The 19,738-nt window shown below is 42.6% G+C and overlaps 1 protein-coding gene across 1 annotated transcript in view; it reads left to right on the top strand.

Annotated features, from left to right (window-relative positions):
* PARD3B (par-3 family cell polarity regulator beta) overlaps window positions 1-19,738 on the top strand; it is a 933,574-nt gene that overhangs the window by 569,568 nt on the left and 344,268 nt on the right. The window contains 2 exon segments of the mRNA XM_029068763.2: window positions 12,017-12,220; window positions 13,068-13,296. Of these exon segments, the coding sequence (XP_028924596.1) occupies window positions 12,017-12,220; window positions 13,068-13,296 (433 nt within the window).

Raw genomic sequence — 19,738 nt, 5'->3', positions numbered from 1 at the left:
AGGAACCTGACATTCAAAGAAGCTAAGTGACTTGACCAAGATCACAAAGCAGTGAAGTCGGGAAGCCATCCCTAAGTGCTCATTTCCCCATCCTATGTTTTCTCCTTACTGCATCCCCCATGGACCTGAGTAATATACCACCTAAGCACTTAAATACTCACTACACCTCCCACTCCCATACACTTTAGTTCATCTCTTCATGCTTAATTGCTTCCCCTACCTGTGATTTATTTTAGCATCTGTCTTCCCCCCTGCATTCTGTTTATTGTTATAGTGTATTCTTCTAAGCGCTTACTACAGTGCTCTGTACACAGTAAGTGCTCAATAAATATGACTGAATGAATGACCATTATGAGCTTCTTAGGGTCAAGGGATATGACTGCTTACTCAACTGTCCTCATCTCTGCACCCACTAAGCATTAAATAAATACCATTGATGATTAATTGATATGTAAAGGGCCATGAGTTGGTGGAAAGCCTTGATGCAGAGGTACACGGGGAGACAGTGGAGGGTTTTGAGGAGCCGAGAGATGTTTCCTGAGTGAAATTCAGGAAAATGATCCCTCTAGCAGCATGTAAATGGGGCAGTAGATCATCAGTCAATCAGTCGATCAATCGGGAGTGTGTTAATTGTTGTATTATACTTTCCCAGACAGTACAGTGGGTAAGTGCTCATTCAATACGATTAAATGAATGAATTGATTGAGTGCTTACTATGTGCAGGGCTCTGTACTAAGCTCTTGGGAGAATACAGCACAATAATATAACAGACACATTCCCTGCCAACAAAGAGCTTACAGCCTAGAGGGAAAGATAGATATTAATATAAATATATTATGAATCCATACATGTGTTGTGGGCTGGGGGGGGTGGGGAGGTGAATAAAAAGAGCAAATCAGGGTGACAAAGAAGGGAGTGGGAAAAGAAGAAATGAGGGCTTAGTCAGGGAAGGCCTTTTGGAGATGTGTCTTCGGTAAAGCCTTTGAAAAGGAGGAGAGTAATTGTTTGTCGGATATGAGGAGGGAGGGCATTCCAGGCCAGAGGCAGGAGGTGGGCAAGAGGTCAGCGGTGAGATAGACGAGATCGAGGTACAGTGAGTAGGTTGGCATTAGAGGATCAAAGTGTGTGGGCTGGGTTGTAGAAGGAGAATAGTGAGGTGAGGTAGGAGGGGACAAGGTGATTGAGTGCTTTAAAGCTGATGGTAGTTTCTGTTTGATGAGGAGGTGGATGGGCAATCACTGGATGTTCTTGAAGAATTGTCTCTATCTGTTGCCGAATTGTACATTCCAAGTGCTTAGTACAGTGCTCTGCTCATAGTAATCACTCAATAAATGCAATTGAATAAATACTATTGAATGAATGAGGAAACATGGACTGAATGTTTTTATAGTATCCAGGCAGCAGAGTGAAGTATGGACTGGAGTGGGGAGAGACAGGAGGCAGGGAGGTCAGCAAGGAGGCTGATACAGTAATCAAGGCAGGATAGGATAAATGCTGGATTAACGTAATAGCAGTTTGGATGGAGAGGAAAGGATGGATTTTTAGCGATGTTGCGAAGGTTGAACTGACAGGATTTAGTAATAGATTGATCATGTGGGTTGAATGAGAGAAAGGAATCAAAGATAACTAGACTACAGGCTAGTTTGAAGATGAGGCTGAAGACGGCACCCAAGAGGAACAGTTTTAATCTCTTCTGCTACTTTCTATTTAGCTCGTAGTCATTTCTGCCAGTGTTAGACAAGTGCACTGGTTCTCAGATGACATCTTCATTTCTGCTAAAAAGCTTTTTGTGTGTGTGTTTGTGTGTTTATCTTTTGCATGCAATTTACGGAGAAATAGGAAGCAAAATTGCAATAGCAATGTATCTTCTTAAAAGGACCAGCCAAGAAATAGTAATAATGATGGTATTTGTTAAGCATTTACTATGTGCCAAGCACTGTTCTAAGCGCTGAATGTATCCATACGGTGATCGTTTCACTTTGCTAATTCCGATTTGGAGATATTAATTGGTTTTTATGAACTCTCTTTATAGAGTAGTATATGAACACCTGAACAAAGACTCAACCACCTCACTCTCCTAAACAAACCTTGATTGTGTTATAAAGACAGGCAATTGAGGGACTTAAATGATAAGGGGAAAAAGATCATTGAAAGATCATTGAAAATGTCAGCATTGTCAGTGTTCCTTGTCTTTTCCAGAGGATTAGGCTTTAGAGAAGGAGTTAGAGGAGAATAAAAGGAGGTTGTGGGAGTAAGGCTATTTCCAACCTGAAAGAAGATGGAAATTGCAGAATGGACAAATAGCACAAAAGAAATTGAGAGGAACAGTAGCATAAAAGGAAAGGAAAGGATAAAAAAAAATAGAGTGAATAATTGTAGGTAAGAGCAGCATGATTAGAGTCTTGAAGGTGAGAAAAATAGAGCCTGAAGATGATTTTGTAAAAGACAGGAAGCCAATGGTAGAATTCAGGGAAGTGGTAGCCATGTAATTTGTGGAAAAGCACAAAAGACTTTTAGAACTGCAGTCCTTATGTTTGTTGAACAACTTTGGGAAAAGGTATTTGGAGATGTTGCTGCCAGATGGATAACTGTACAGGAGAAGATACGAGCAGGAAGGACAGAGGAGTAGTTTAGCCAAAAGGGGGCAGGGATTGAGTGGTTTTGAAAATAGTATAGTGTAAAATATAATTGGGAATAATAAATTCTTAGATGAATGAAATCAAAATTTGGAAGGGAGTAAAGAGTCTAATGGGAGTTCAAGATTTTAAATCCGGGGGACAGGAAAGATAATGGAGCCTAAAATCTGGAGGAAAAAAATAGAGGAAATGGGAATGATTCCATGAATTTGTTTATGGAGGTATGTATTTACATTTTAGGCAATGCTTCAGTGACATTTCAGAAACGAAAAGTAAAAGACGGCTGCCATTTTGACAGAAAAAACCCCTACAGTATAAGGGCCGTGAATGTTATAATTATATTAACTGTTTCTCAAGTAACAATAGATAATTTATAAACCAGATTCAATTCTACTTTAATGAATGAGAAACAGAGCTCCACGGTAAGCAAAGGGTGATGGGGAGTGTGAGATGCGGAGGAAAAAAAGATCGTTAGAGCCATTGTAAACACAGTTGACAGATAAAATAATTTGGAAAATGTAATATTTTTTCTAAGAGATTTGCCAAGCTCAGTCAGTCAACCAATGGTATTTATTGAGCACTTACTCTGTGCAGAGTAGTGTACTAACTGCTTGGGAGGGTACCTTAAAAAATAGTTGGTAGACATTATCCCTGCTGTGTATTAAAAGTGTGTAAAGCATTATATTTCTAAGAAACCCACCCTGAAAATATCAGACATAATTTTGATTTGGAAGGCTATACACACAGACAAACACACATATGTGTTGGGTTTTTTTAAGTGAGCATGGATGTGTGAACAAAGTACTCCTTTAGCTACAAAGCTGAAATTGAAACTTTTTTAATTCATAAAAGCCCTCAAAATATTAGCTATGTTTCCATTAAGTGAAAAGCACCTCCACTCCACATCACAGTACTAGTTTTCCAAAATTAAATGGAGAAAGGGCTGTGGCCAAAATTCCCTTTTTCCCTATTTGAGATCAGCAAAATCATGATGAAGTCCAATAGTTTAATCTTTTAATTTCCCAGTTCTTCCCCGTGACTTCAGTAAAACCAGGTGATATTTCCCCCTGTCAGTTTCCTGTGAGCCACCCTGCTAAAATGATCCTTTTAGCTATAGCACAGAAAGGGGGTGGAAAATGCAACATTTGTTTACCAGGTTCCTTGAGATCTTTCTACAAAATACAGTATTCTTCAGTATTTACCAAAAAAAAAACTTCAGTAATTCTTAATTTTTTAACAAATTTGCACTGATTCTAAGAACCCCTTCCTTAAAATAATTCCGGGTTTGCAATGGTGTTGCCTAGGTAGCACTTATATCAATAATGGAATCCCCAATTACTGCTCTTTTGGAGTAAGGCATTCTTTTATTGGAAGATTTTAGTGCTAGAGTGGGAAGTTCAAACATTCCCGATGAAGTCACAGATTAATTAAAAGATTATAGCCTAAAGGGGAAGGACTACCAAGACTCCACTATTAATCTTTCCAAGAATAGTCTCTACATATACTTGAATAAATGTCTAGACCACATTTTAAATGGTTATACTGAATCATCTACACAGCCCTGGATCCTTCCATTATTGCCTGTCTTAGGGGGAAGGCAATAATAACTTTGGAATTTGTTAAGCACTTGCTCTGGGCCAAGTATTGATGCAGGATGCTTTAGTGGAAGAGAATGGACCTGGGTTTTAGAGAACCTGGGTTCTAATCCTGGCTATGCCACTTGCCTGCTTTGTGATCTTGGGAAAGTAACTTCACTTCTCTGTACCTTAGTTGCTCAATTGTAAAATGGGGATGCAGTACCTGTTCTCTCTCCTACTTAGACTGTGAGACCTAAATGAGTCAGGGACTGTGACAGATCTGATTAACTTGTGTCTACCCCAGCATTTAGAACAGTGCTTGAAACATAGTAAGCGCTTAACAAATAGCATGTACAAGATGTACAAGAGAAGATGAAAGATACAAGAAAACAGTGGCCTAAGAGAAGCATCCTGGCCTGAGAGACAAAGGGCCTAGGTTGTGATCCCTTCTTTCCACTTGTCTGCTGTGTGGCCTTGGGTAAGTCACTTAACTTCACTGTTCCTCAGATTCCTCATCTGTGAAATAAGGATTAAATCCAACTCCCTCCTACCTAGTCTGTGAGCCCCATGTGGAACAGGGACTGTGGTCTACCTGGTTAAATTTGTATCTGCCCCAGAGCTAAGAAGAATGCTTGGCTCTTAGTAAGAACACCACAAATGCTTTAATTTTCATTAATTATAATCATGTTGGACAAAATGCCTGTCTCATCTGAGGTTCAAAGTCTAAGAGGAAGGGGGAACAGGAATTAATCTGCGATTTAATAATAATAATTATTATTATTATTGTATCTGTTAAATCCTTACTATGTGCCGGGCACTGTACTAAGCACTGGGGTGGATACAAGTTAATTGGGTTGGGCACAGTCCCTGTCCCACGTAGGACTCTCAGTCTCTAGCCTCATTTTACAGGTGAAGTAACTGAGGCCCAAGAAGTGAAGTTACTTGCCCAAAGTCACACAGCAGGCAAGTGGCAGAGCCAGAATTAGAACCCATGACCTTCTGACGCCCAGGTCCGTGGTTTCTCCACTCCACCATGCTGCTTCTCATTTTGCAGGTGAGGAAACTGGAGAACAGAGAAGTGAAGTGACCTACTTAAGATCATAGAGCAGGCAAGTGGAGGAGCTAAGATTAGAACCCAGGTCTCCTGTCTCCTAGGCCCTTGCTCTTTCCACTAGGCCAAGATTCCTCAAAAGGACCTGATCCCAACTCCATCACTAGTCTTCCGTGTGACCTTGGGCAAGTCATTCACTCTTCCTTCCCCAAATTACCTCGTGTGTCAAATGGGGATTAAGACTGTGAGCCCCATGGGGACAGGGACTTTATCCAACCTCATTAGTTTGTATCTGCCCCAGTGTTTAGAACAGTACCTTATACATAGTAAGTGCTTAACAAATACCATTATTATTATTATTTCCTGCACCTCATTGACCAAATCAGCTGTCAGTCAATCAATGGTATATATTATTGTTCAATCAATCGATGGTATTTATTGAGCACTTACTAGGTACAGAGCGTTATAGTAAGTGCTTGGAAGAGGACAATACAATAAAATTAGCAGGCATGTTCCCTTCCATAATGAGCTTACATTCTATTCATTCATTCATTCAATAGTATTTATTGAGCGCTTACTATGTGCAGAGCACTGTACTAAGCGCTTGGAATGAACAAGTCGGCAACAGATAGAGACAGTCCCTGCCGTTTGACGGGCTTACGGTCTAATCGGGGGAGACGGACGGACGAGAACAATGGCAATAATTCTAGAGGGAGAGACAGACATTAATAGGAATAAATAATTCATATTATATAATATGAAGATATGTACATAAATTCTGTGGGATCGGGGTGAATATCAAATGTCCAAATGAGCACTTACTGTGTACAGAGCACTCTACTAATTGCTTAGCACTGTACTAAGCACTCAGCACTGTACTACATGCTTAGCACTGTCATTATAAAGGCTTCCTATCTATTTTGGAAGCCCAACCCTCTTTCACTTCAACTTCATTTGTTTCCAATGCCACTTTCCACCTAATCCTCTTACCTGCCCTATGTTTCCCTTCAAATAATTGGATTTTATGATCTATCTTCCCTTTAGGTGAAAAAGGAGAATGCCCGCTATCCCACCCCTTTCCATTTTGTTTTCTTGGCCTATTGTCTCTACTCAATCTTCTCTCCCACATTGATTTCATTTCCAGATCTGTTGGAAGCCTTTTTCTAATTTTTTTTCCCAAGTAATTACCTTACTGGTATCCACCCCATGGTCAGAGACATGACTCGGTCAACTCATAATGCCACTGACCGGTTCGCTCCTGCATCTATTGCTGTCACAGTCATTTTGATGCTATCTTCTACTGAACCGTGCAGCTCAGGGTATCTTTGTTCTATCACGAGCAATGTCGGTTCAGTTCACTCCACTTCCTGACTAAGGTCATCACTGTGGTGAGCCCACAACAAGCTGCCTTGTTAGAGACTGTTTGTGATCCCATTCACAACACCGAGGAACAGATTTTGCAGAGCCACTGATGGGCCCTACCTGGGACGGGTGATTGCTGGCCTGTGAGCATGGAGGGAGTTGTGGCCTTCTCTTCCTGTTCTACCTGATAATGGACCTGGACTAATCAGTGACTGCCATGTAGAGCCTCAGCTGCCATATCTAAGGCAGATAAATGGTGGTTGTGTTGAGGCACACAAAGGACATCTGGAGGTACACCCAGAGGGGTAGGAGCGTTCAGAGAAGCAAGAAGGAAGCACGCTGAGAGGAGCAGAGGTAGTAGGAGTTTTATTGCCATTGTTCTCGTCTGTCCGTCTCCCCCGATCAGACCGTAAGCCCGTCAAACGGCAGGGACTGTCTCTATCTGTGGCCGACTTGTTCGTTCCAAGCGCTTAGTACAGTGCTCTGCACATAGTAAGCGCTCAATAAATACTATTGAATGAATAGTAGGAGAGCAGCACTCGGAAGCATAAAGAAGAAGAGTTGGCAGAACAGGCTCCTCTGACCACAGGCTGCTATTAGATCCTTGGGTGGTGGAGTGAGTGAGTGAGTATATGTATGTGTCGCTCCCTTTCATGCTGGGAAAACTAAATTAAAAACTTTCCACAGCACCCTTGGTGATCAGAGGTGTGGTTTGAACTCTAGGGAAGCAGCGTGGCTCAGTGGAAAGAGCATGGGCTTTGGAGTCAGAGGTCATGAGTTCGAATCCCAGCTCTGCCAGTTGTCAACTGTGTGACTGTGGGCAAGTCACTTCACTTCTCTGTGCCTCAGTTACCTCATCTGTAAAATGGGGACTAAGACTGTGAGCCCCATGTGGGACAACCTGATTCCCCTGTGTCTACCCCAGCGCTTAGAACAGTGCTCTGCACATAGTAAGCGCTTAACAAATACCAACATCATTATTATTATTATTATTATTAACTCTACTCTGTGTCACTGAGGCTCCCCTGGTCCAGGAAGATCCTGCTTGGTATGAATCAGGGACTCGCGACAGTCACCTCACTATGAAAATTTTAGTCATTCCCAGGACATGTAGGTGGATAGATATAGAGAGGCAGCTTGGTGTAGTGGGTAGAGTACAACCAAAGGAGCCAGAAGGTCATGGGTTCTAATCCTGCTCAGCCACTTGTCTGCCTTGGGTAAGGCACTTTACTTCTCTGTGCCTCCGTTACCACATCTGTAAAATGGGGATTAAAGCTGTGAGCCCCATGTGGGACAGGGACTGTTTCCAACCTGATTACCTTGTATCTTCCCCAGTGCTTAGACCAGTGTTTGGCACACAGTAAGTGCTTAACAAATACCGTAATTATTATCATTATATCTTCATGACTTTTAAGACAGCGGATTATATTGCCGCTCCATTAGGACGAAGCTGAGGGAATGAAAAGAACATTTATTTTTAAAGTAACTTTCCTTCTCAGTTCTCTTTTTGCCTGGCCGCACGGCCATTTCAGAAGGAAATTTTCTTTTTTACAAGCGAGTCTTCCTTGCTTTTTCTCAACCTAAGTCGCTATTTTGGATTCCATCTGCTTGTTATCTCGAAAATGATGTAACTGTATAAATGTTGTGTTTGATCACAGCAAAGAATGTGTGCTGTGGTGTTCCAATAGGTGTCTCTGATAGCACAAGTGGTGAGAAAAATTATGAAAAGTGTAAAAGGTAGCAGGATTTATTCTGAGAAGTTGCATTTAACATTTAATGCCTATAAAGTCTTTGCCTTTCATTAAAAAAATTCCTGGTACAATACACAACCCAAAATATGAACAACTCTTCATGAAGGATTGCCAATTGTGTAGCAAAGTACTACAAAGTGAAAGAAGACAACTTTTAAGGCAGAAAACAATCAATTGTATTTTGGGAGCACTTAGTGTGTGCAGAGTGCTGTATTAAGTGTATGTGAAAATACAGCAGAGTTGGTTAGACATGTTCCCTGCCCAGAAGGAGTGTACAGTCCACAGTGAGAGACAAATGCATTAGGGGAAGGGGAAATAAGAGAGTAAGAATATTTATGTAAGTTTTGTGAGGCTGATGGAAGTAACAAGGTGTATAGGACCCCCCTTAAGTTTTTGAGGGCTAATAATAATTATAATACTACACCAGCCTTTTCCAAATTGTTGTTGCCCACAATAAACTTTCAAACTTTTTCTGTCTCATAGAAGAGCTCCTTTAACTTAATAATGGTGGCATTTAAGTGCTTTCCATGTGCGAAGCACTGTACTAAGCACTAGGGTGGCTACAAGCAAATCAGTTTAAACACAGTCCCTGTCATTCATTCATTCAATCGTATTTATTGAGCACTTACTGTGTGCAGAGCCCTGTACTAAACCCTTGAAATAATAATGTTGGCATTTGTTAAGCACTTACTCTGTGCAGAGCACGCTTCTAAGCGCTGGGGTAGACACAGAGTAATCAGGTTGTCCCACGTGAGACTCACAGTCTTCATCCCCATTTTACAGATGAGGTAACTGAGGCACCGAGAAGTTAAGTGACTTGCCCAAAATCACACAGCTGACAGGTGGCAGAGCCGGGATTAGAACCCGTGACCTCTGACTCCCAAGCCAGCATGGCTCAGTGGAAAAGAGCCTGGGCTTCGGAGTCAGAGGTCATGAGTTCAACTCCCGGCTCTTTCACTTGTCAGCTGTGTGACTGTGGGCAAGTCACTTCACTTCTCTGTGCCTCAGTTACCTCATCTGTAAAATGGGAATTAACTGTGAGCCTCACGTGGGACAACCTGATTACCCTGTATCTACCCCAGCGCTTAGAACAGTGCTCGGCACGAAGTAAGCACTTAACAAATACCAACATTATTATTATTATTATCACTCTTTCCACTGAATGTACAGTTCATTCCAGTTGAATTGTACAGTTGATTCCCTGTCCCACTTTAGGCTCATGTCTTAATTCCCACTGCACAGCTGAGGTGCCTGAGGCCCACAGAAGTGAAGTGACTTAGCCAAGATCACACAGCAGACAAGCGACAGAGGTGGGATTAGAACCCAGGACCTTCTGACTGCCAGGTCCATGCTCTATCTACTAGGCCACACTGCTTCTCTACTTAATAGCCACCATCAAACAGTGTTTGTCACCCAGGGTGTACATTTAGAATGCTCAAAAGGACATGGTTCCTGACTCAGCCTACATTCTAAAGTAATGCCTCCCAACATTACCGTGAATAAAAAGTTAATTTTTCACTTCGTTCCAACTTCCTTTTAAGCTGATCCTGACGACACTGGGACAAAATCAGTTAATGAGTAGTATTTATCGAGTACTTTGGATAGAACAGAGCACCTGGCACATGGGAGAGTTCAATAAAGTTAGAGAAGCAACCTGGTGTAGTGATAGAGCACGGGCCTGGGAGTCAGAAGGTCATGGGTTCTAATCCCATCTCTGCCACCTGTCTGCTGTGTGACCATAGACAAGTCGCTTAACTTCTCTGTGCCTCAATTACCTCATCTGCAAAATGGGGAGCAAGACTGTAAACCCCAAGTGGGACAGGGACTGTGTCCACCCCAATTTGCTTGTATCCATGCCCAGTGCTTAGTACAGTGCCTGGCACATAGTAAACACTTAACAAATACCATAATTATGTAATAAAGTTAGCGGAAGTGATATTCAAATCGGTTCTAGTGGCACACTGAGCAGGATAAGAAATAGGTCCATCCCGTGCTGGAAGATGTGTTAAGTATCATTTATGGTTCAAGAGAATACTTTATTCGTACAGTCGTATTTATTGGGCACCTACTGTGTGCTAAACCGTGGGCACTAGGATGAATCGAATAAAAGTCAAAAACTTGGTTCCTGGCCTTCAGGAGCTGCCAGAATAAAAGGCAGACATAAAATCTGGGAGCATGATGAACGAATAAGGGTGCTACTAATAACTGCAAGAACAAGTAAAAAAGAGCAAATACAAGGAGTACATAAATCAGCATACTCAAGGGCCAAGAGTAACCGTTGGAGTGACACGACCAGGGCAGTGGAAGTTATTTGGGAAATATTTTCTGGAGCAGGTGGGTTTTCAGTAGGACTGTGAGAACTGCCATCAGCAGGATATGAATGGAGAAAAACTTCCAAGGAAGGAGGAAGGTGTATGCAATGGGTCAGAAGTAGCAGAGGTGGGAGCGAAGTACCTTAAAAAAGCTAACTTGAACAGATGTGGGGTATGGGGATTAAGACTGCGAGCCCTATGTGGGACAGGGACTGTGTCCAACCAGATAAACTTGTATCTACCCTAGCACTTAGTACAGTGCCTAGCACAGAGTAAGTGCTTAACAAATAGCAGAGAGAGAGAGAAGATCTGTAAGAAGAAGCTTGTGGGATCCTTGAGGGCAGAGATCATCTCTTCTACTTTTATCACTTATTCACTGATACGACCTCAACTGTAGTGACATATCATCCTCTCAGCCATCTCTTGCACTTATGAACTTTTTTATACCTTTCTTAGCACTCATGTATATTGTCCCTTCAGTTTATTTATTTTGATTACTCTACTTATAAATATTTATTTGTCCGTCTCCCTCGGTAGAGTGTAAGCTTTCTGTGGGTAGGCAATGTATCACTTCGGTATTCTGTACTTTATGACGGGCCTGAGAGTCAGAAGACCTGGGTTCTAATTCCCGCCCCACCACTTGTCAGTTGTGTGGGACCTTGGTCAGATCACTTAATTTGTCTAGGCCTCAGTTCGCTCATCTGTAAAATAGGGATTAAAATGTGAGCCTTATGTGGGACAGGGACTGTATCCCACCTGATTATCATGTATCTACCCCAGCACTTGATTGATAAGCAGGGTGGCTTAGTGGAAAGAGCATAGGCTTGGAAGTCAGAGTTCGTAGGTTCTAATCCCGGCTCTGCCACTTATCAGCTGTGTGACTTTGGGCAAGTCACTAAACTTCTCTGTGCCTCAGTTCCCTCATCTGTAAAAGGGGGATTAAGACTGTGAGCCCCACAGGGGACAACCTGATTACCTTGTATCTCTCCCAGCACTTAGAACAGTACTTGGCACATAGTAAGCACTTAACAAATACCATTATTATTATTATTATTGTTATACAGTGCCTGGCAGGTAGTAAGTGCTTAACAAATGCCATTTGAAAAAAATGAGTGCTTAATACAGGCTGCTGCTCCTATGATTATCAACCAATCAATCCAAGGTGTTTATTGAGCACTTGCTCTGAGCAGAACACTGTACTAAGCATGTGGGACGGCACAACGCAGTAGAGTTGCTAGACCTGATCCCCGCCCAAAAGGCACTTACAGTGTTTTTTCAGAGTTTTTTGTTTGTATTTAAATGAATCCTTCCATCTCTTACTTTGCAGAGTCTCCTGGCAAAGACTTTGGGCCTACCCTGGGTCTAAAAAAGTCCAGCTCATTGGAGAGCTTGCAGACTGCAGTGGCAGAGGTCAGAAAGAACGAACTTCCTTTTCACAGACCCAGGCCTCACATGGTGCGTGGCCGGGGCTGTAACGAGAGCTTCAGAGCAGCCATTGACAAATCCTACGATGGACCAGAAGACCTAGAAGGTATGCTACTCGCCGTGCCATTGTTTCTGACGTCAATCAGTCCATCAATCGTATTTAGCGAATATTTACTATGTGCAGAGCACTGGAGTAAGCTCTCAGGAGAGCATAATACAACAGAATTAGCCATCATGTTCCCTGCCCATAACAAGCGTCCGCTTATTAGACGTCTCTATTATTTGACGGCAAAAGAATACTAGGAAACAATGTGGACCAAATGCTTTAAATATTGTAGTTATATTTTTAATATTAAAGGTAATTAATTTTCTTGATCTCGTTCTCCCTTTGGCTTAAAGAACATTAAATTGTATCACTTAAGTTGCTATTTAATTTACTGTAAAAACTATATTAAAAAAACTCTCAATTTCTCACAAGCTTATAGCTGTCATTTATCCTTAGGGCAGGAACACTAAGTATGGGTTTTCTTGACATTCTTATTCGAGTCATTAGGAACAGCATCATCCCAAGAACTGACTGCATTAATTGGTTTTAGGCGGTTAGATTATATTTGTACCCAGAACCTCTTCTCAAAATAAACTCTCACTGTTTGTTCCCAGCGTGTGGGTTTTCTGAACCGATCAAGGTTAACAAGCCAAATTTCTGAAAGATTAGTGTTTTACCACATGTCAAGCCTTTTGCATCATCAAATAAACAACTGAAATAGTTCTGGGCCTAATTTACAGAACATCTTGCTTGGAGTAACCAGCTCCTAATCCGTCACCTCCAAAAATGTCTAAGCTGTGGGTAGGATACTGGAGCTCAATTTACAGTTCAGAATTTTATATTTTTAAGTTTTTCCCGACCATAAATGGCCCCTAACTGTTTATATCGATCCTTTTTCTTTATACAGATGCTCTTTCTGATAAGAGTTCTCACTCTGGTCAAGAAACCCTGAATTGTTCATCAGTCCCTCAGGGGAACACTGAGCTAGAGGCCAAGGCCAAGAAAAACAAAAAATACAAAGAAAAGGAGAAGAAAAAGGAAAAGAGCAAGTCAAAAGTGAAAGAGAAGAAACGGAAAGAAGAAAATGAAGACCCTGAGAAGAAAGCCAAGAAGAAGGGTTTTGGGGCCATGCTGAGGTAAGATGGTTCTTGGAGAAGGAAACGGAATTGCCGAGCCCTGGAAAATGCCACATTGGTTTAAATTGACAAATGAGTGATCAAATCATTTACATTCACATCTCTGCCTGACGTGACCTCTGTAGTCCCATCCAGGAAACCCATATTTTGACTTGCTTTCCTTTTGCAAAAACAAGGTCATCCTTAGTCTGGCTGTGAGTGCAGAGGCTCTGGAAAAATGTGATGCCTCGGTGGAGCTGTCATCAAAGGAAGCGTAAAACTTGATAGTACACCTCTGACCAAACATTTCAGAGGGGCTGCTGGTCGTGGACATCTGTTTCTCCCTCCCAGTCATATGCTTTCAAGGTGCCTTCTATGTGTTGTGGGAATTGGAATAGAGAAAGAGAATGGGCAACAGCTGAGATCACCTTCCCCCCATTCCTCTTTTGGCCCATAAATGCCCTTCCCATTACAGTGTGGTGCCTAGTAACAACCATCAGTACACCTCATTCCTAGGACTGCCTCTGTAGGGAGTTGAAAAAGCCTCATAAACGGCCCTAATTTGAGAGCACTCAATCAGCTTGTCCCCTCCTACCTCACCTCATTGATCTCTTCCTATAGTCCAGCCCGCACACTTTGCTCCTCTAGCGTCAGTTTACTCATTGTGCTTACTCAGGAACTTGTCTATCTCACCGACGACCCCTTTCCCACATCCTCCCCCAAGCCTGGAACTCCCTCCCCCGCCATATATGCAAGACCGCCACCGTCCCCACCTTCAAAGCCTTATTGAGGTCATATCACCTCCAGGAAGCCTTCCCCAATTAAGTCCTCTTTTCCCCAGCTCCTTCTTCCTTCTCATTCATTCAGTAGTAGTCATCTATGAACTCAGATGCATTATCTTTAGGCATTTGATATTTGCCCCACCCTCAACCCCACAGCACTTACGTATATATCTATAAATTATATATTATAAATCGTTCATATTACTATCTGTCTCCTCTTTTACCGTGTAACCTTGTTGAGGACAAGAAATGTCTACCAACTATGTTGTTCTCTTCCAAACTCTTAGTACAGTGCTCTCACTGTACCTCAATCTCATCTATCTCGCTGCCGACCTCTTGCCCACGTTCTGCCTCTGGCCTGGAATGCCCTCCCTCTTCAGATCTGACAGACATTTGGTCTCCCCACCTTCAAAACCTTATTGAAGGCACAGTTCCTCTGAGAGGCCTTCCCTGACTAAGCTCTCCTTTCTTCTTCCCCTCTCTTGTGTGTCTCCCTAACTTACTCTCTTTATTTATTCCCCCTCCCAGCCCCTCAGCATGTACAAACTTATCTGTAATTTATTTATATTAATGTCCATCTCCTCCTCTAGACTGTGAGCTCGTTGTGCACAGGGAATGTATCAGTTTATTGTTGTATTGTACTCTCGCAAGCCCTTAATACAGTGTTCTGCACACAGTAAGTGCTCAGTAAATGCGACTGAATGAATTGCAAGGTTTTTGAGGGCGGCAATAGTGTCTACTTACTATTGAACTTTTCCAAGAGCTTATTTCTGTGCCTTGCCCAAAGTAGAGTCGTGCCACTGTTGCAAATATTTTTTGTGTGGAATTCTATATCTAATCTGGTGAATTCTTTTCCTCAGATTTTAGGATTTAGAAGAAAATTGGTATTGATTTTGCTAAAATGCGAAGGAAATGCAGGGGCCCATAAATGTTAGAGAATTTACCTTTTAATGTTTCCAGAATATTTCTGAGCTATCCACACCTTTTAGTTCTCAAGGCTTCAGTTTGTGACTGTTTAAAATTAAATTCCAGAGAGGGCAGACGAGCAGCGGGGCTTAGTGGAAAGAGCACGGGCTTGGTAGTCAGAGGTCATGGGTTCTAATGTCTGCTCCGCCACTGGTCAGCTGTGTGACTTTGGGCAAGTCACTTAACTTCTCTGTACCTCAGTTACCTCAACTCTAAAATGAGGATTCAAACTGTGAGCCCCACGTGGGACAACCTGATCGCCTTGTATCCCCCCCCAGCACTTAGAACAGTGTTTTGCACAGGCTAAGCACTTAACAAATCATTATTATTATTATACCTCGTTAAATGAAAAGGCACATTCCCTTACTTTTAGTATCTCTTCTTGTATAGCTTTAGTAAGCCTAAATTCACCAAGCTTGGAGTTTGATGTTATCCTTAGTATGCTATCAAGTCAATTAATTCATCAATTGTATTTATTGAGCACTTACTGTGTGCAGAGCACTGTATGCAAGTCACATATTCAAAAGCTATGCTGTGGGGAAAGAATATTGTTGGAGACGGGGGGAAGATGTAGGGTGTGGGCAGAGGTGATAGGAAAGCTTTGATAAACAGGAAAAAGTAGGGAAGGGACCAGTTGCTTACCTTGTCTATGCCTCCTATCTCATCTGTAAAATGGAGATCAAGACTGTGAGCCTTATGTGGGACAGGGACTTTGTCTAATCCAATGATCTTGTACCTACCCCAGTGCTTAGTACCATGCCTGAGCATAATAAACTCTTAATAAATACCACAATTATTATCATTAACAACCTAGTTAGCGCACCGCTCAGCCGTAATGTTAGAGTCTGGGCAGATGTATGCTGGGGTAGGATAAATCATTAATCTATATACTTCGCAACCCCAGGTGGCCATTATCATTATTATTATAGTATTGTTAAGTGCTTACTATGTGTCAAACAGGGTTCTTGGCTTAGGTATGTGTTAATCAAGTCACAGTCCCTCTCCCACAGGAGACCCACAGCCTAAATAAGAGAGAGAACGAGCATTGAATTTTACAGCTGAGGAAACAGAGACAGAGAAATTAAGAAACTTGTCCAAGGTCACACAACAGGGAAGTGACAGAACCGGGATTAGAACCCAGGTCCTCTGACTCCCAGGCCTGTGGCCTTTCCATTAGGTCATGCTGTTCCTCGCTGTCATATTGTAGGCTAGTCTTAATCCAGGGAACCCTTGAAATGGGATCAGTGTGGAGATCTAATGTTCACATTTTCCAGGATTGGGATTTACTCCTTTGATGACCCATGAAGTACTCTTGAGAGCCCCCAGCTGACTCAAGGGTATTGATGAGAAAGCAGAAAAAATAATGTATAAGTCAAAAATAGGCTGGCTTTGAATTCCCTCAGTTTATTTACCCATTGAAAGGATTTTAAAGCTTTTTAACAACCTAATCTCTCGAGTCCTGGTGAACGAGTTCACCATGGGTTGGTTCAGTGGCTTTTGAGATTCACACACTAATTACAGAGCAGCTCACAAAGCCGTGTGTAATCTACCTGGATTTGTAATGTAACTCGAAAGGCCTTACGTTTGCTTCATTTCCATCCAAGGTAGTCATCAGTCCCTTGACTGGCTGCTTCTGGGAGCCCTTGGTAAGTCATTTGCCGTTTCTGCCTAGTAATCATTGTGGTTCATACCAGTATAGCCAATTTAACCCAGGAGTTTAATTATGTGGAATGTATCTACCTACTCTGTTTTATTGTACTCTCCCAGGTGCTTAGTGCAGTGCTCTGCATCCAGTAAATGGTCAATAAATCCCAGTGACTGATTGATTGATTTACCAGGTGCTTTGGAGAGTAAAGTGCTATTTAGAAAGGGGATCAATCTATTGTTGATATCTATTGAAAGACTAATGTGTACTAAGCACATGTGAAAGTACGATAGAGTTAGTAGACATTAATCAATCTGTGCAGGCCACTGTATTGAGCACTTGGGACAGTTCAGTTAAGTTCATAGAAATGATTCCTCACCTCGAGGCGTTTACAATCTAATGGGGGAGACAGAAATTTAAAGAATTTACAGATAGAAGGAAGAAGGGGATATGTTCATGAGTTAAGGCTAAAGTTATATGGCAGGTAAGATGTGCGCATTAGTGCTTTGGGAGACTGGAAGGGCACAGTTGGGTAGATGGCACAGAAGTGCTGTAGGGGAAGTTGTGGAGATAGATGAATAAATTAGAAATTAATTGGGAGTATGATTTCAGTAAGGCTTGGGAAATGCAAGAACTGAAGTCTGTTGGAATTATAGAAGGAGGGAATCCCAGGCAAGGAAAAGGATGTTAGCATGAGTTTGGCAGTGGAAGAAAAGACAACGAGGCTCAGTGAGTAGGTTTGCTTCAGAAGAACAGAGTTTATAATTTAGTTCTTAGAAAATTCAGTGGTTTTTGAAAAGTGCCTACTCAATTCCAGCCCACAGTTGACAATGCCTAATGCAAGGCCCCCTCTGACACAGGTGGGGTCACTGTTTTGAGGAGTGTTAGTGACAGTGTCTACTGTGGGGATGGAGTTGGTTGGGAGCAGCTTTGATTAGAAGTACAGCCGCTTTGGAATCGTTTTAAATACCTCTAGCCCCACCCACCCCTGCTACTCCTCACTGAGGTCTCCGGGAGGAGTGAAGCCGAGAAAACTTTCTAAAATGAATAAATTGCCAGGGATAAGAATTGTTCATCTCTACTGTGGAAGCCCCGTTTTTCCAAGATACACATCCAACAGCTGCCTCTGCCCATGTCCAGGGCTGGCCATGGGCCCTCCAAATATGGATAATAATAATCGCGATATTTAAGTGCTTATTATATGCCTGGCACAGTTCTCAGTGCTGGGGTAGCTATAAATTAGTCAAATCAGACACAGTCATTCATTCGTTCAGTTGTATTGAGCGCTTACCGTGTGCAGAACACTGTACTAAGTGCTTGGAGAGTACAGTTCGGCAACAGAGACAATCCCTACCCAGTGGGCTCACAGTCTAGAATGGGGGAGACAGACAACAAAACAAAACAAAGCAAGTGGACAGACATCCCTGTCCCACATGGGGCTCACAGTGCAAGTAGGAGGGAGAACAGGTACTGAATCCCTGTTTTACAGAAGAGGAAGCAGAAGTACAGAGAAGTTAATAACAATAATAATAATGTTGGTATTTGTTAAGCGCTTACTATGTGCAGAGCACTGTGCTAAGCGCTGGGGGAGATACAGGGTCATCAGGTTGTCCCACGTGAAGCTCACAGTTAATCCCCGTTTTACAGATGAGGTAACTGAGGCACCGAGAAGTTAAGTGACTTGCCCACAGTCACACAGCTGACAAGTGGCCGAGGCAGGATTCGAACCCATGGCCTCTGACTACTAAGCCGGGGCTCTTTCCACTGAGCCACGCTGCTTCTCTAGCCACGCTGCTTCTCTAAGTTAAGTGACATGCCCCAGGTCACAGAGCAGGCATCCGGCAGAGCCAGGATTAGAGCCCAGGTCCTCTGACTTCCAGACCCGTGCTCTTTCCTCTGCTCCTCATCTAGAGAAAGCTCTTCTCCTGGCTACTGCCGGACAGTCAAGATGATAACTCCTGGGAGTGATCAGCTAATGCATCTCTTCTGAGTGGAAAAATCTAGAAAGAATGAGAATGAGGTCCTTTTTCCCTATATTGTCAGGGATTGAGCCTTTCTAACAGCAATCTCCTAAGGTCAAAGAAACAGTGCTTTAAAACTCAGGGCAGTAGCAAATGCAGAGCTGAAGTGTGGAGAAGCAGGCATGGCCTAGTGGATAGAGCCTGGGCCTGAGAGAAGGACCTGGGTTCTAATCCCGATCTACCACTTTTGTACTGTGTGACCTTGTGCAAGTCACCTAATTTATCCGTGCTTCCATTACCCCAACTGTAAAATGGGGATTAAAACTGTTAGTCCCATGAGAGACGTGGATGGTGTCCAACCTGATTAATTTATACCTATCCCAACGCTTAGTAGCAGAAGAGAAGCGGCGTGGCTCAGTGGAAAGAGCCCGGGCTTGGGAATCCGAGGCCATGAGTTCGAATGCCAGCTCTGCCGCTTGTCAGCTGTGTGACTTTGGGCAAGTCACAACTTCTCTGTGCCTCAGTTACCTCATCTGTAAAATGGGGATTAAGACTGTGAGCCTCCTGTGGGACAACCTGACTACCCTATATACCCCAGCGCTTAGAACAGTGCTCTGCACATAGTAAGCGCTTAACAAATACCAACATTATTACTTTTATTAGTAGTAGTAGTACAGTGCCTGGTACGTGACACTTGACAAATACCATTAAAAAAAAAAATCTGGAAATACCCAAACTGCTTGTGACTGTGGTTTGTTTCCTTATTCAGATGATATTCCTAAAGAGTTCAGCACATTGTAGAACCATAAAAACAAATGTCTATATTCCCACATCTTTCAGCCTCTAGATGCTTCTCTACCACCTGCTGTAGAAAGTCGGAAAAAGCGAATACAACCCAGGGCATGTGTGTACATTAGCATGTGGATCAAATTTAAATTCTCAGCAAAAATGCTAAAGAGAAGAACCCATGCTGAGTGAATTGCTGGCAGAGGGAGTCACACAGTTGGTTTGCAGCCACATGTGTTGGTAGTGAATCTCCTGCCAGAAGCAAGAGGGCTGTTTCTCGGTTTCTGACCTTCTCTGCCTCGTTTTCCATAATCTCAGCTCAC

Source organism: Ornithorhynchus anatinus, chromosome 7, assembly GCF_004115215.2.
Source record: "Ornithorhynchus anatinus isolate Pmale09 chromosome 7, mOrnAna1.pri.v4, whole genome shotgun sequence".
Lineage (NCBI taxonomy): Eukaryota > Metazoa > Chordata > Mammalia > Monotremata > Ornithorhynchidae > Ornithorhynchus > Ornithorhynchus anatinus.
The sequence above is the reverse complement of the archived record's forward strand: the minus strand, read 5'-3'. Positions and strand labels throughout refer to the sequence as shown.